This window comes from Scheffersomyces spartinae, assembly GCF_019049425.1.
Source record: "Scheffersomyces spartinae strain ARV_011 chromosome Unknown scaffold_18, whole genome shotgun sequence".
Taxonomy (NCBI): Eukaryota; Fungi; Ascomycota; class Pichiomycetes; order Serinales; family Debaryomycetaceae; genus Lizanozyma; species Lizanozyma spartinae.
The window spans coordinates 107,996-121,415 of record NW_025065065.1 but is presented as its reverse complement, the minus strand read 5'-3'; the positions used below and the strand labels follow the sequence as shown (position 1 = coordinate 121,415).

Here is a 13,420-nt window from a genome sequence, read left to right as displayed (position 1 = left end):
GCTACAATTATCACCCAATTGCTTCCCCCTAAGTTAACGCGCTACTTTTGTTGCATATGTAGAAGCACTTTTGAATATCGATGTCTGCACTCATATGATTAAAGCTTTTGTTACTTAACCCCGTCGAGTCACCAAAAGCCAGACTGCACACAACGCCCTTATCTACCCCAGACTTTCCCATACCTTGACTCAGTACCCCCGGAGCTTCGGCGCACACAAAAACCATCCCCTGAATTCACAAAACCGCCCCACTCATTCACTGGGCTTCTATGGTGGTGTTAAATTCCCACCACCGTATATAATGGAGCCACCATCCACCTTAGGTGAAAAGTTTAAATAATTCAATCTCTTTTTCATTTTCCCGTATCAAAGTTCTGGAGTTACTGCCGGGATTTATTTTGTTTATAGTCAATCAATCACATAGGCCGTCATGTCATCTCCATTCCCAACAACCGCCAGTAAGGTTAATGGTGTTCAAATCTTGGCTCCTGTTCCTGGTAGAACCAAGGAATTACTTAACCCTGAAGCGCTTGCATTGGTTGCTACTTTACATCGCTCTTTCAACGCAAAGAGATTGGAATTGTTAGCTAACCGTAAGACTGAACAAAAGTTACGTGACGCTGGTAAATTACCAAACTTTTTACCTGAAACTGCTTACATTAGAGACGATCCAACTTGGACTGGTCCTCCATTGGCCCCTGGTTTGGAAGACAGAAGAGTTGAGATCACTGGTCCTACTGACAGAAAGATGGTTATCAATGCCTTGAACTCTGGCGTTGCCACTTATATGGCTGATTTTGAAGATTCGTTGACTCCTGCTTGGGCCAACTTGATCGATGGTCAAGTTAACCTCTATGATGCTGTTAGGAGAGATATTTCTGCCACTATTGGCGGTAAGAGCTACAAGTTAAACACTGATCCTGGCAGACGTATCCCCACCCTTATTGTCAGACCAAGAGGATGGCATTTGGATGAAAAGCACGTTTTGGTTGATGGTGAACCTGTTTCTGGAGGTATTTTTGATTTTGCCATCTATTTCTACAACAGTGCTAAGGAATCTATTGCCCGTGGATTCGGTCCTTATTTCTACTTGCCCAAAATGGAACATCATTTGGAAGCCAAGTTATGGAATGATATCTTCAACTTCTCTCAAGATTACATTGGATTGCGTAGAGGAACCATCAGAGCTTCTGTTTTGATTGAAACTATTCCTGCTTCATTCCAAATGGATGAAATCATTTACCAATTGAGATCTCACATTGCCGGGTTGAATTGTGGTAGATGGGATTACATTTTCTCCTACATCAAATGTCTCCGTAACCACCCTGAATTTATCTTACCTGACAGATCTCAAGTTACCATGGCTGCTCCATTTATGGCTTCTTATGTCAAGTTGTTGGTCCACACTACTCACAAGAGACAAGTTCATGCTTTGGGTGGTATGGCTGCTCAAATTCCTATCAAGGAAGACCCAGAACGTAACAGACAAGCTTTGGAAAATGTTGCTAAGGATAAGTTGAGAGAAGTCACCCTTGGATGTGACTCTTGTTGGGTTGCTCATCCAGCATTGGTACCAGTTGTCCTTAAGGTTTTCAATGAACATATGAAAGGTCCTAACCAAATCAATGTTCCACCAAAGACTCCATACAAGCCAATCGGTCAGCGTGATCTTTTAGCTCCATTTGTCCCCGGTGCTAAGATTACCGAACAAGGGATCCGTACCAACTGTGTGATTGGGTTAAGTTATATTGAAGCTTGGTTGAGAAATGTTGGTTGTGTTCCCATCAACTACTTGATGGAAGATGCAGCCACTGCTGAAGTGTCTCGTACTCAATTATGGCAATGGGTTACCCATGGAGCTGTGACTGATGCTGGTCAAAAGGTTACTAAGGATTACGTTCGTCGTTTGTTGAATGAAGAATATGGCAAATTGGTAAAGGCCGCTAAGCCTGGTAACAAGTTCAAGCAAGCGTTGGCTTATTTTGAACCAGAAGCTACTGGTGAAACATACTCTGATTTCCTTACAACTTTGATTTATGACGATATCACCACCATTGGCAGACCAGTTTCAGCTGAGAAGTTGTAAGCAGGAGGAGTGCTCTTTTATATATTATTTATTGTTTATGAACATGATATTTATTTCAGTATAAATTTTTCAGTTGAATGTCGGAGTATCGTTGTAACTCTTTCAACGCCTCAAGTGCTTGTTGACTCTTAGCAGTAGGAACAAAGATATGATCATGGTAGTAGCCAGCCACGACATTACAACTGATTTGATGCTTGGTCAATTCAGTAGCAATGCTTGCCGTTAAGCCAATGGCTTCAAGACTCAGATGGACCTTTAAGGTGATTTGATTGAAGACTACCAGATATTCAAGCGACATTTTGTCTGCGACATCTTGATGGACAATCACCGTTGTACCTTCTTCTTCCTTGAATGTGAAGAGGGGATCAAGACTAGTCACATCAACAGTGGTGTCATTCTTAAGTGAAGCAAATACATAAGGACTTTCGCCTAAGACAGGATCAAGGGTAGCCAAGATAGCATTGAGATTAGTGAGACCGGTCATACAGGCAAGTGAGCGTTATTCTATGGGTACTTCTGAAACACTTCTGGAATACGTCTTATGTATATACGTGTATATATAGCTGTGTGGAAGTGTTTAAATAGGAGTAAAGTGGTTGGTCTAACGTGATTCTTGGGGTAGATTTTGGGATTGAGTCAAGATTAATTTTTCAGAATCATTATATGCAGTGGGTGCAAAAAATACAGTAGTGGTGAGTAAAGAATGAATGGGCCTGCTAATATCAGAGGTATAAGAGGAGGTATACAGAAGGTAACGTAGAATGTATTGTATAAGGCAGTATTAGTCTTGAAGAGGAAGGTGCTGTGTGTTTAGAGAAGTGTCTGTGTGTGGAATAGCTATTTGGTGGGCGCTACCATAATTAGTGACAGATATAAGTCAAGGGCCGGTCGAAGCTAGAACAACTATTAAACGTACAGCTATGCTATGGGCGTACAAAAGACTATGTTTTTTGGTTGTTGATGTTAAATACTATTGTTTATTATTGAAATCTCTGGTGTCACTATATCGTTCTTTGAGTTATTGTATCGCTGAATCACTGTATTGCTGAGTCCCTGTATCGTCGATTGAGTCACAGGTTAATTAAATAGTTCATTTTGATGGAGATATCACCAGAATACTACCAAGGTACAAGAGTTAACAAATATGGTTTAATTGTTTATGGTTTAATTCTTGACTGACGACTTTTGTTCCTCTCACATTGTTACTCCTATGAAGTGGTAGCACCGACCAGCCATATCTCTTACATCAAGTGTCATCGGTATCACCCATTCCCCACTAACCATTCTTCCCCTATCAAATATCATGAGTTTAGGATCTCTAGAAAGAGTTGTTCCAACTCCTATAGAGGACCCGGAGGAGCTCGGGTGTGAGTCTGGGCCGTTATCGTCTTCTATCAACGGCGCAAGCGTATACCTGTGGACTTCATTACTTCGAGATGTTCAAAGATTAACTGCTTATGGAGTAGTATCATTTGCCACTATCCATTGGGCCTCGGTAGGCTTGCTTCCTGCGGTGGCCCCAAGGCATGTGGCCCAACAAGTGTTTGAAATGGCCAGATCTTTATATTTGAATGACGTTGGTGATATCCTTCTTGGTGTAAGTATTGTAGGGCATATTACCCTGGGTGTTGCCATTCGAATCACTCGGTCAATATTTAGTAAGAATAACAAGTCTTCTACGGCGGCTAAGTCAAACTCAACTCCAGTTCATGAATCGGAATCAGCAATTGGTCTAGGAGGAATAGGTTCTTTAATTGGGTTGGGGTATAAAAGAAGTTGGATATCAACTGTGGTGCCTCTGTTAAACCCCATTTCGCTAAGTGGATATCTTACCATCATTCCTCTTGCTTATCATGTCTATAAGTTCCGGTTGGTGCCTATATTGGTTGATGGTGACTCCAATATGATTAGTTTGGATTATGTAAGCTATTACATGGGTCTGTGGTTGAATTGGAGTATGTTAATTGGACTTGGTTTAATAGGCAGTTATCATTTGGTTAGTGGAGGACTTTGGATGCAACGGAAATATGGAGCTGCATGGAAGAGATTTGGTTATGGAGTCTTATTCACTGTCTTATCATTGGGTACCGTTCTGATATCAAGATTACGGAAGATTGAAGATACCAGTGGGTTTATTTCAAAGACATTTACTTCCTATTTAAGTTACTAGAAACATTAATCACCATACCAATAAATTATTAGAATATATATATAGCTTTATATAATTATGTATAAGTTGCTTCCATTGCTTGCTGCTTTAATATCTTCTTCCATTTGTCTGCTGCTTGCTTTAAGCAGTAGCAGCAGTAGCAGCAGTAGCAGCAGTAGCAGCAGCTTCAGCACCTAAAGTTGGCTTTATACCCTTGCGCTTGGATTTGTAATCCTTAACAGCAGACTTGATAGCATCCTCAGCCAACATAGAACAATGCAATTTGACTGGAGGTAAAGATAATTCCTTTGCTATGATGGTATTTTTGATTTTAAGTGCGTCATCAAGTGATTTGCCCTTAACAAGTTCTGTTACATAAGAAGATGAAGCAATGGCAGATCCACAACCAAAAGTCTTGAACTTAACATCTTGTATAATTCCAGTGGCTTCATCAACTTTAATTTGCAATCTCATAACATCTCCACAAGCTGGAGCTCCCACAAGTCCAGTACCAACATCAGCATCGTTCTTATTGAGAGAGCCAACGTTACGAGGGTTTTGATAATGATCAATCACTTTTTCATGATAAAAACGAGTCATGGTGATTTGAGGAGCATTACGGAGACCGGTAGCAGCATTAACCTTTGTAGCAACTCTAACAGTCTGCCTTAATCCGTTCACGAGTCCAAACATATTCTTACTATTATTGTTATTATTAATGAAAATTCTATTGAAAAATTTGATTCTCGAAGTTAGGCTTATTGATTCACGTATACAATTGATTCACGCCTATTGATTCACAGTTCCGGATTTAAGCTATTAATCACAATTACCAATTATTTTCTACTGTGATAAGAAGGAGATTAATATATTCAGAAAAAGAGTCAGGCTTGATGTATGAGATAAAAGGGCAATCAGTGGGGAATTTATTGAGAAGAAGATCCTGCATATGGGATGAGGAGAAGTCTGGCCCAAGGAGGTTATGTCATCGGATCAAATAAGAACGGGACCGGAGTTACTGTATCTACTGTCGGAGATCACATGGAACAATCAAAATAACGGAGAAATAAGAAACGGGCTTCTAATCTTTATGATGCAAGAGTTTGCCCCTCACCACATCAATATCATAAAGCGTCATGCTGTGTCACGACATTGTTATTATACGGCACACTAATGTAGATACACTGTTCCATGCTCTGTACCATACTCTGCCATACGCTGTTTAATTTTTGTAACCCACATGGTACAATCACATCCGGCCCCGGTTTCGGAATGTTAAATTTGATATCAATTTTTCTCTCATAGCCACTGGAGACATTTTTTTTGGTAGGTCGTGTCGTGCCTTCAAATAGCCGTTCCCGCCGCTTTTGTGTTTGTAAAGAAGAAGTCAAAGAGAACATTCTGATTAGGTAGTCGTGCACTGTCCGTCTATTGCCATCCTATAAATCCTAAATCCTGTATTGGCCTGGTGAAGAGTATAAAGGTTTAAGCCAGCTAGTGGCGTTAGAAGCGTTAGAAGACAACAGCAGGTATAAGCACTAAATGGCATACACACAGACACCGTACAGAGAGATACCGTACAGACAGATACCGTACAGACAGACATCGGACACCAAACAGACAGACAGAAGCCGTACAGTAGAGATATCTTACAAAGATGCATACAGACACCAAATATAGTAATGGCACAGCACCAATATAGTAATGCCAATGCCTACCAATGCAATTCAGTGTAATTCAACATATATAGTATTAGTATTGTAGTTATGGTACGCCGTATATCAGATCCAATCAGCATCGGTAAGTATCGGCCAATCTCGTACCATATGCTTGTATTCGCCGATTTGTGCACCGCGAAAGAACAAGGTATACCCGACGGAACCTCCAACTATATCACTCACATTAATCAGTATAACAAGGAAGGAGAAGTCGATATAATAAATTTCCTAATAGTAGGTTTACTAAACGTTTCTTGACTTCTTTCTATCCTTACTATCCTTTGAATCCATTTACCATTGTGTTCCTTGGTGGTGTACGGGTGTTCGCTTCAAATTGCTGTCCCCATATCAACCTTGACGAACCAACAACAATTCTGATATTCCATAGACATCAACTACCAACGAGTATCCTAAAGCAAAGAGTACTCTCCTAAATCAAACAGTTTCCTTTCTACTGATGTCAGATCCGCTATCTAGTGGTGTCTCCAATGGAGATGTTGATTGGGTGTTTAGAGGGAAGGCAAAGAAGCTTACTAAGAAGATGCTTAATGATATGCCAAGTTGTATACCCCAAAAGGAGATGGAGATCCTTCAGAAACGTCAACTGAAGGAATCAGAAAAGGAAAGAGATGGGTCCCCAGATCACAATAATATTAATGTGACCAGTCACAATAATACCAGTAACATTAATCCTCCCATTACCAATGCCACTAATGGGATGTCACCACGTTCAGATTATAATGAGACTCGTCATAATGAATCACTCGCATCCTCGACTCCAATCCCAATCCCTACAAAGTCATCCTTGAAATCTCTGTGTTGCGGTAGCAATCTGGATAATCACCATCATCCAGTAATATCACCCAGAAATACGCCATCCTATTTGCTTCCCTCCAAGAGTAACTCCTCAATGACTTCTACGTCTTCATCAACGGCCTCAGTGGCTTCAAACAACTCTTTGTCCGCTCACGTGCCGTTGGGTACACTGCCTTCGTCTGCTTCTTCTGCTTCAGCTACGTCCAAGTTGTTTAAGTTGGGCCGTCTAAGATCATCGTCCAACCCCGTGTCTCCATTGAGTTCCCAGCCACCAGCAGCACAAGAAACCGATTGCAGTTCAGGTTCAGCGAGTGGAGGTGGCAGTGGGGGTGCTCCATCTTCTCCCTCAACGTTACATCTGAGTTCAAGCCCTAATAACGCTGCTCCTAAAAGGAATAGCGTAAGTGAAGGAGTCAAGAGATCTTTTTTTGGCTCGATATCTTCCAAGTTTTCAAGACAATCAAGTGTCTCTTCCCAAGAACTGACTTCTTCGGTATCAACTACTCCTCAAGCTTCATCCATTGGTCCGATAGCAGAGGGTGTTGTTGTTGATTCCCGTTCCAAAGACCCCTTCAAGTTGAACCCTAATCATTTAGGTGATTCCAGTCAATCTCAAGATCTTTCCAAGTTGAATAAACCCCCTCAAGGTCTTGGAATTGGTCGTAGAAGATCAACACTGTCTCAGTATGAATCTGATTCTCCATCAAGAAAGAATTCAGTCAATTGCTCTTCATCTCAACACCATCAACATCAACATCAACATCAACATCAACATCAACATCAACATCAGCAACGTCACCATCAGCATAATCATTATCATCAAAAGAATGATCCATTGGCTAGTGTTTCTTTGGTTAGGGTTTGCTTTGCAGTGGACAAGTTGGCATACGACCCTCAACAACAAATACCTTCAAGGAAGCCTCGTAAGGGTAATGTTCTTATACCAGAGGACATTATGGCTCCACCACCAAGGCTTTCTCAAGGCATAAGTGTCTCTGATTCAGCACTGGAGAAGAAAGCCGAAGAAGTCAAATACTCTTCCCAAGAAATAGCCACTATCATTGAGAACCATAGAAGAGCTTTAATGGAAGCCGAATCTCATGCTCATGAAGCACATTTGGTTGCGAGGAAAGTTGCTGCTGAAGTTAGCCAACATAAATGGTCTAAGAATGATATCAATGTGCCTGTGGAAGAAGATGAAATTGAATTGAATATTAAGGAAATCGATAAACCTTTACATGTCCATGAGAAACACTTTGAAGGCGAAGAAATTGGTCCAGATATTGATGGTGATGATCATGATCCTATTGCCACCAAAGAAGCAACATTAGATCAAATTTATACTCGTTGCTGTCATTTACGAGAGATTTTACCAATTCCGGCAACTTTAAAGCAAGTGAAGAATAAACTGAAGCCATTACAAGTTTTAAAATTACTTAATCCAAAACCTACATTGATTGACGTTCTTTCCTTTCTGGATTTCATTGCCATTACTCCTATTAATACTATAATTTTTGATAATGTCACCATGACCACTGAGATGTTGAAACATTTATTAGGATCACTTGTTTCATCAACATATTTGGAGAAATTATCCCTTAGAAATGTCCCTATAGATACCCAAGGTTGGTTGATTCTTTGTAAGTTTTTACAAAAGAATAAATCCCTTCGGAAGTTGGATATCTCCCAACAACGACTAAAGACTTCTGAAAATTGTACTTTAAGATCCAAAATGAATTGGGAAATTTTCTTCATGGCTTTAACGTATCGTGGTGGTATGCCAGAATTGGTATTGAACGGTTGTAAATTATCTGATTTCATGTTTGAACAATTGCTTCACACTATCCGGAAAGTTACCCTAAGATTGGGGATAGCTTCGACAGAATTGAATGCTCATAAGTTTAAATTACTTATTGATTGGGTAACTGCTCCAGATTCAAAATGTATTGGATTAGATATTGGATTCAATGATTTGGAGCCTCATGTTGAATACTTTAACCATCGATTATCAAGTCATATTGATGATACAAAACTTCAATTCCTTTCATTGAATTCGACCAATTTACAATACTCTCCTCAAACTATTGAATTGATGAAGAATTTATCACAAGTGAAAACCATACGGTTTTTGGACTTGAGTACCAACCCCGGGATTTTCCCCAAGATTATACCGTATTTATCTAAGTTCTTACCGATGTTTGTGGACTTGAGGAGAATTCATTTTGATTTAAATGAATTATCACCTAAACTGATTGCTGCTTTGGCCAATATCTTACCTCATATTAAGACTTTGGTTCATGTTTCCTTCTTAGGTAATCGAGAATTGACTGAATCAGCTGCTGCGATTATTTATACTGCCTTAAAGGAACTGAGATCTATTTTTGCCTTAGATTTGGATTATGATTTGATTCCAGATGAATTGGCCCAGAGAATAGCGTTTTATTTGATGAAGAACATGCAATACACTATGATCAACCATACCTATGTTTCCGATATTAAACACGAAGAAGACGATGAAGAATTATTATATGATGGAAGTATCATGATGGAAACAGCAGAGAAACTATTGAATGAAAAGGGTAAGACTGATAACCCTAAGGTGATGAAGATATTAAATGATGCCATCATTGAAAGAACTCTGGTAATAAGAAAGAAGATTCATAATAATATAGACATCTTATTGGCTAAGAAGGAATCTCTGGGTTTAACAGCCAGCGAATCAGATACTTTATTGAAGTACTGTATTTTGGATTCATCTTTAGATAATGTCTTTACATTATTTAAAGAGCATGCTACCATGACAAGTTCTGTTCCCTTATCGCCGTCAATCTCAATTGATGAAGCAAACAATAGCAGTTCTCCAAGTACTTCTGCTTCTGTTTTGGCAAATGTTTTAGCAGGTAATTCTTCAAGAGCAACACCAGTTAATGGTGGTCCAGCCATAACTAACAGGCATCCTGCTATTGCTTCTATAATTGGAAACAATACTCTTTTGAGACTTGATGTCGATGGTAAGTCATTGGTTTCTCCGCCTACTGTTGGGGCAGATGCATCTTCTGGTGTTGCTGTAGTTACTGCTACTTCAAATGCAACAACTGCCACTACTACTAACACTACTGTCCCAAAGGAAGATTTGTCTCACATGAAATTACAGGGTGACAGTACAAGTTCTGAAGATCCACCGTTCTTATCTCAGCAACAACTGCGCAAGTCTCAAGAATTACTTGCTCTGTTACCTATTCTCTATCCTCGGATATCAGACGTTACAGCTAACCCACCTCAACTGTCTGAGCCTACAGTCATACCTCATGATGTTGTCACCACAAATGTTGATGGACAGGAAGCAACTATTGACAATATGACAGGCAGGCCAGTTCTTATGAGATCGTTATCACAAACAAGTGAACATGATAGAGAATTGAAGGAAGAAGAAGGTGAATTACATAAACGAGAATTCAACATTAATCATCAAATGTTCATGGATGCCAATGAAGTATAGCAATATTACAATTACAATTTCTATTTTAACTAACTTGGTATTCTTAAAGGTTATATATGAGCTATACTTAGATAAGAATCAACTAATTTAGTTAGCAGCTTGGAAGTCAGCAATAGCCTTGTCGATCTTAGCTTGCTTTTCAGCCTTGGTCAATCTAACTTGTCTGTACTTCTTGGAGTTAGCAGCGTATTGCTCCTTGGTGAACTTCTTTTCAGTTGGCTTGAAGACTGGGTTTTCTCTGATAGCAGCATGAGCTTCTTCGTAAAGACCTTCAACATCGTCAGCTTCGATTTCATCGGCAAGGTAAGACTTGAATAAAGTTCTGTACTTTTCTTCATCGTCATCCAACAATTCTTCCATGTATTCGGAAACGTGACCACCAAAGATGTACTTTCTCAAAACTTCAGCATCCAATTCTTCGGATTCGATATCCCAACCTGGGAATCTGTTAGCAGAGTGAGGAATGTACAATCCACCGTCAGAAGCACCCTTCAAGACACCGAAAACTCTGGCACCAGTGGTGGTTCTTTGTAAACCAATGTCCAAGAAGACCTTGAATGGTCTTGGACCATCTTCAACGGCTTCAACCAATTCGTATTCACCTTCAACTTCTTCAACACCAGTGTAGGTTTCGTCCAAGCCCAACTTTTGCAAAGCTCTTCTAGCAACCAACAAACCAACGGCATAAGCAGCAGACCAGTTGGTCAAACCACGGGTAATACCGTATTGAGGTAATTCATGAGAATAAGCAGCAGTCAAAACAATATCACCAGTGATTTGGGAAGAGATGATTTGAGCAATGATGTCCTTGTTGGTGATTCTAACAACCAATCTGTACTTAGGACTGTTGTACTTAGCCTTGTGTTGAGCAACCAATCTCTTTCTTTGGTAGTAATCGGTCTTACCTTCGTGTCTTCTACGGAAGGGGGTTTGGAAACGGGAGTGGTAAGCAGAACTCTTCAAAGCCTTGTGGAAAGCCATTTTTGCTGATTGTGTGTTGACGAGTAAAAGAAGAAGAAAAGAAGATAGTCAGTGCAAATATATTTCACTCCATCACTTGGTATTACTTTGGGGTGAAAAATTTTTCATTATACAGACTTAGATTGTGGTCGTGTGCATGTACACTTTTCACTTTGAATTTTTTCAATTTTGATTTTTGGTTTTGTGTCGGCCATTAAATTACCATGCTAGTGGTCTCAAATTTACTTAGAGATAAGATGTCGTGTGTGACACAGAGAAGTGGTTGCAAATAATAAGAGCATATAAACTCGAATAAGACTGCCAATATATAGATTTGACAACTCTTCTTTTCCTCCTCAGAAGGGGGCATATACGCAAGTCATAAGATGGTTTGGCTTTTATGGCATAAGCAGTTGTTGCTCCATATGGACTAGTAAGCATGTGCATTGTTCATTGAACTTACTTATTACACCTCAGACATGTACATTCATTCATAAGTAAGCGCAATTCTAGTTGTAAATTTCTATAGCCATTTCTTCGGTAAGCACCTGAGAGATATGTCAAGCCAAAGATGAGCTTTCTTACGGAGGTTTATAGTCCATTTATTAATGGATTATTATGGACACATTCACTTGTAGATGAACTAGAGTTGTCACGTGATCACCCGCAAATTGGTGGTGTTGACTCATTTCTTAAGGGGAGTTGGGTTAATGATAACCACATGTTTCCTATTTGATCTTTCTTCATACTACGCTAATACTGAAGATGTCGATTACTGGTATAATTACTTCCCTTCTTGATACAGATTTGTACAAGATCACCATGCATGCTGTGGTATACAACCACTTTGTAAATGTGCCTGTGGTATACAAATACACCAATAGAACCCCGGATATGGTTTTAAGTTCAGCTGCCATTGAATGGTTAATGAAACAAATTCAATTGTTGGAAAAGCTATCGTTCAATGAAGACGAAATTAATTATTTGGAGAAAGCAGTACCATACCTCCCCAAGAATTACTTGGATTACTTGAAAACATATCAATTACATCCCAAAGAACAAGTTACTTTCAAGAACATCAATGATCCCCCAAATTTTGGTATTGAAATAAATGGTACATGGGCTGAGACTATTTTATATGAAATACCGATTTTGGCATTGATTTCACAAGCGTATTTCAAATTTGTTGATACTGATTGGAACTACGATGGCCAAGTAGAATTGGCAACTGGCAAGGCAAGAGAATTGTGTAGTCGTCAATGTCCCTTTAGTGAATTCGGTACCAGAAGAAGAAGATCCTTTAAAACCCAAGATATTGTTGTTGGTTCCATAAAAGCTTATAGTGAAGAACATCCTGAAGTTTCCAAATATATTCTTGGAACTTCCAATGTATTGTTAGCCAAAAAATATGGTTTGACTCCAATTGGCACAGTTGCTCATGAATGGTACATGGGAATTGCAGCAATTACTCAAGATTACCCTAATGCAAACAAAATTGCAATGGACTATTGGATAGACACATTTGGTATTGCACATGCGGGTCTTGCTCTTACAGATACATTTGGTACCGATTCATATCTAAAAGTTTTCAATCCCCCTTATTCGGATTACTATGCTGGTGTTAGGCAAGATTCGGGAGATCCCGCAGTGTTTGCAGCTAAAATTGCAAATCACTATTATGAAAAGTTGAAGTTACCTAAGGGTAGTAAAGTTGTTTGTTTTAGTGATTCATTGAATGTGGAGAAATGTGAACGTTACAAAGAGATTAGTGACCAGCTTGGATTAAAGGCGACTTTTGGTGTTGGGACATTTTTCACCAATGATTTCTTCAAAGTTCTGGATCCCAAGCAGAAATCAAAACCTTTAAATATTGTTATTAAATTGCTTGAAGCTAATGGTAATCATGCAGTGAAGATAAGTGATAATTTAGGAAAGAATATGGGTGATCCCGCAACTGTTGAAAAGGTTAAACAAATATTGGGATACCAAGAACGTGACTGGGCAGAAGGTGATGAATCCAACAGATGGAAATAAGTACGTATAGGCTATATAGACTTTGTATAGTCTTCCCTAGTTAGAGAGCAAGTAGCAGGGTGTATTAGTGGTAGTTACACAAAACCTGTTTGGGTTCTGTCTACCATACAAACGACCTATTGATGATGGCCTACGATGAGCATCAGCACAAACTCCTT

General features: G+C 39.5%; 7 protein-coding genes across 7 annotated transcripts; 4 read left to right on the top strand and 3 right to left on the bottom strand.

The window, feature by feature from the left end:
* Positions 1-430: 430 nt before the first annotated feature.
* Positions 431-2,086, top strand: KQ657_001792 (malate synthase; the record flags this gene model as incomplete). The annotated part of the gene is made up of 1 exon (XM_043192575.1): positions 431-2,086. The coding sequence occupies one exon, from the start codon at positions 431-433 to the stop codon at positions 2,084-2,086; it is 1,656 nt and encodes a 551-aa protein (XP_043047943.1).
* Positions 2,087-2,141: 55 nt separating this feature from the next.
* Positions 2,142-2,570, bottom strand: KQ657_001791 (ACT domain-containing protein; the record flags this gene model as incomplete). The annotated part of the gene is made up of 1 exon (XM_043192574.1): positions 2,142-2,570. The coding sequence occupies one exon, from the start codon at positions 2,568-2,570 to the stop codon at positions 2,142-2,144; it is 429 nt and encodes a 142-aa protein (XP_043047942.1).
* An 819-nt stretch (positions 2,571-3,389) lies between these two features.
* Positions 3,390-4,256, top strand: KQ657_001790 (uncharacterized protein; the record flags this gene model as incomplete). Its single annotated transcript, XM_043192573.1, has 1 exon — positions 3,390-4,256. The coding sequence occupies one exon, from the start codon at positions 3,390-3,392 to the stop codon at positions 4,254-4,256; it is 867 nt and encodes a 288-aa protein (XP_043047941.1).
* A 120-nt stretch (positions 4,257-4,376) lies between these two features.
* On the bottom strand, positions 4,377-5,388 carry ISU1 (iron-binding protein; the record flags this gene model as incomplete). The annotated part of the gene is made up of 2 exons (XM_043192572.1): positions 4,377-4,935; positions 5,384-5,388. The coding sequence occupies 2 exons, from the start codon at positions 5,386-5,388 to the stop codon at positions 4,377-4,379; spliced, it is 564 nt and encodes a 187-aa protein (XP_043047940.1).
* Positions 5,389-6,410: 1,022 nt separating this feature from the next.
* Positions 6,411-10,268, top strand: LPI9 (protein phosphatase regulator; the record flags this gene model as incomplete). The annotated part of the gene is made up of 1 exon (XM_043192571.1): positions 6,411-10,268. The coding sequence occupies one exon, from the start codon at positions 6,411-6,413 to the stop codon at positions 10,266-10,268; it is 3,858 nt and encodes a 1,285-aa protein (XP_043047939.1).
* Positions 10,269-10,355: 87 nt separating this feature from the next.
* RPL5 (60S ribosomal protein uL18) lies at positions 10,356-11,249 on the bottom strand (the record flags this gene model as incomplete). Its single annotated transcript, XM_043192570.1, has 1 exon — positions 10,356-11,249. One exon carries the CDS (start codon positions 11,247-11,249, stop codon positions 10,356-10,358), a length of 894 nt encoding a protein of 297 aa, XP_043047938.1.
* Positions 11,250-11,993: 744 nt separating this feature from the next.
* Positions 11,994-13,262, top strand: NPT1 (nicotinate phosphoribosyltransferase; the record flags this gene model as incomplete). Its single annotated transcript, XM_043192569.1, has 1 exon — positions 11,994-13,262. One exon carries the CDS (start codon positions 11,994-11,996, stop codon positions 13,260-13,262), a length of 1,269 nt encoding a protein of 422 aa, XP_043047937.1.
* Between the last annotated feature and the right edge of the window lie 158 nt (positions 13,263-13,420).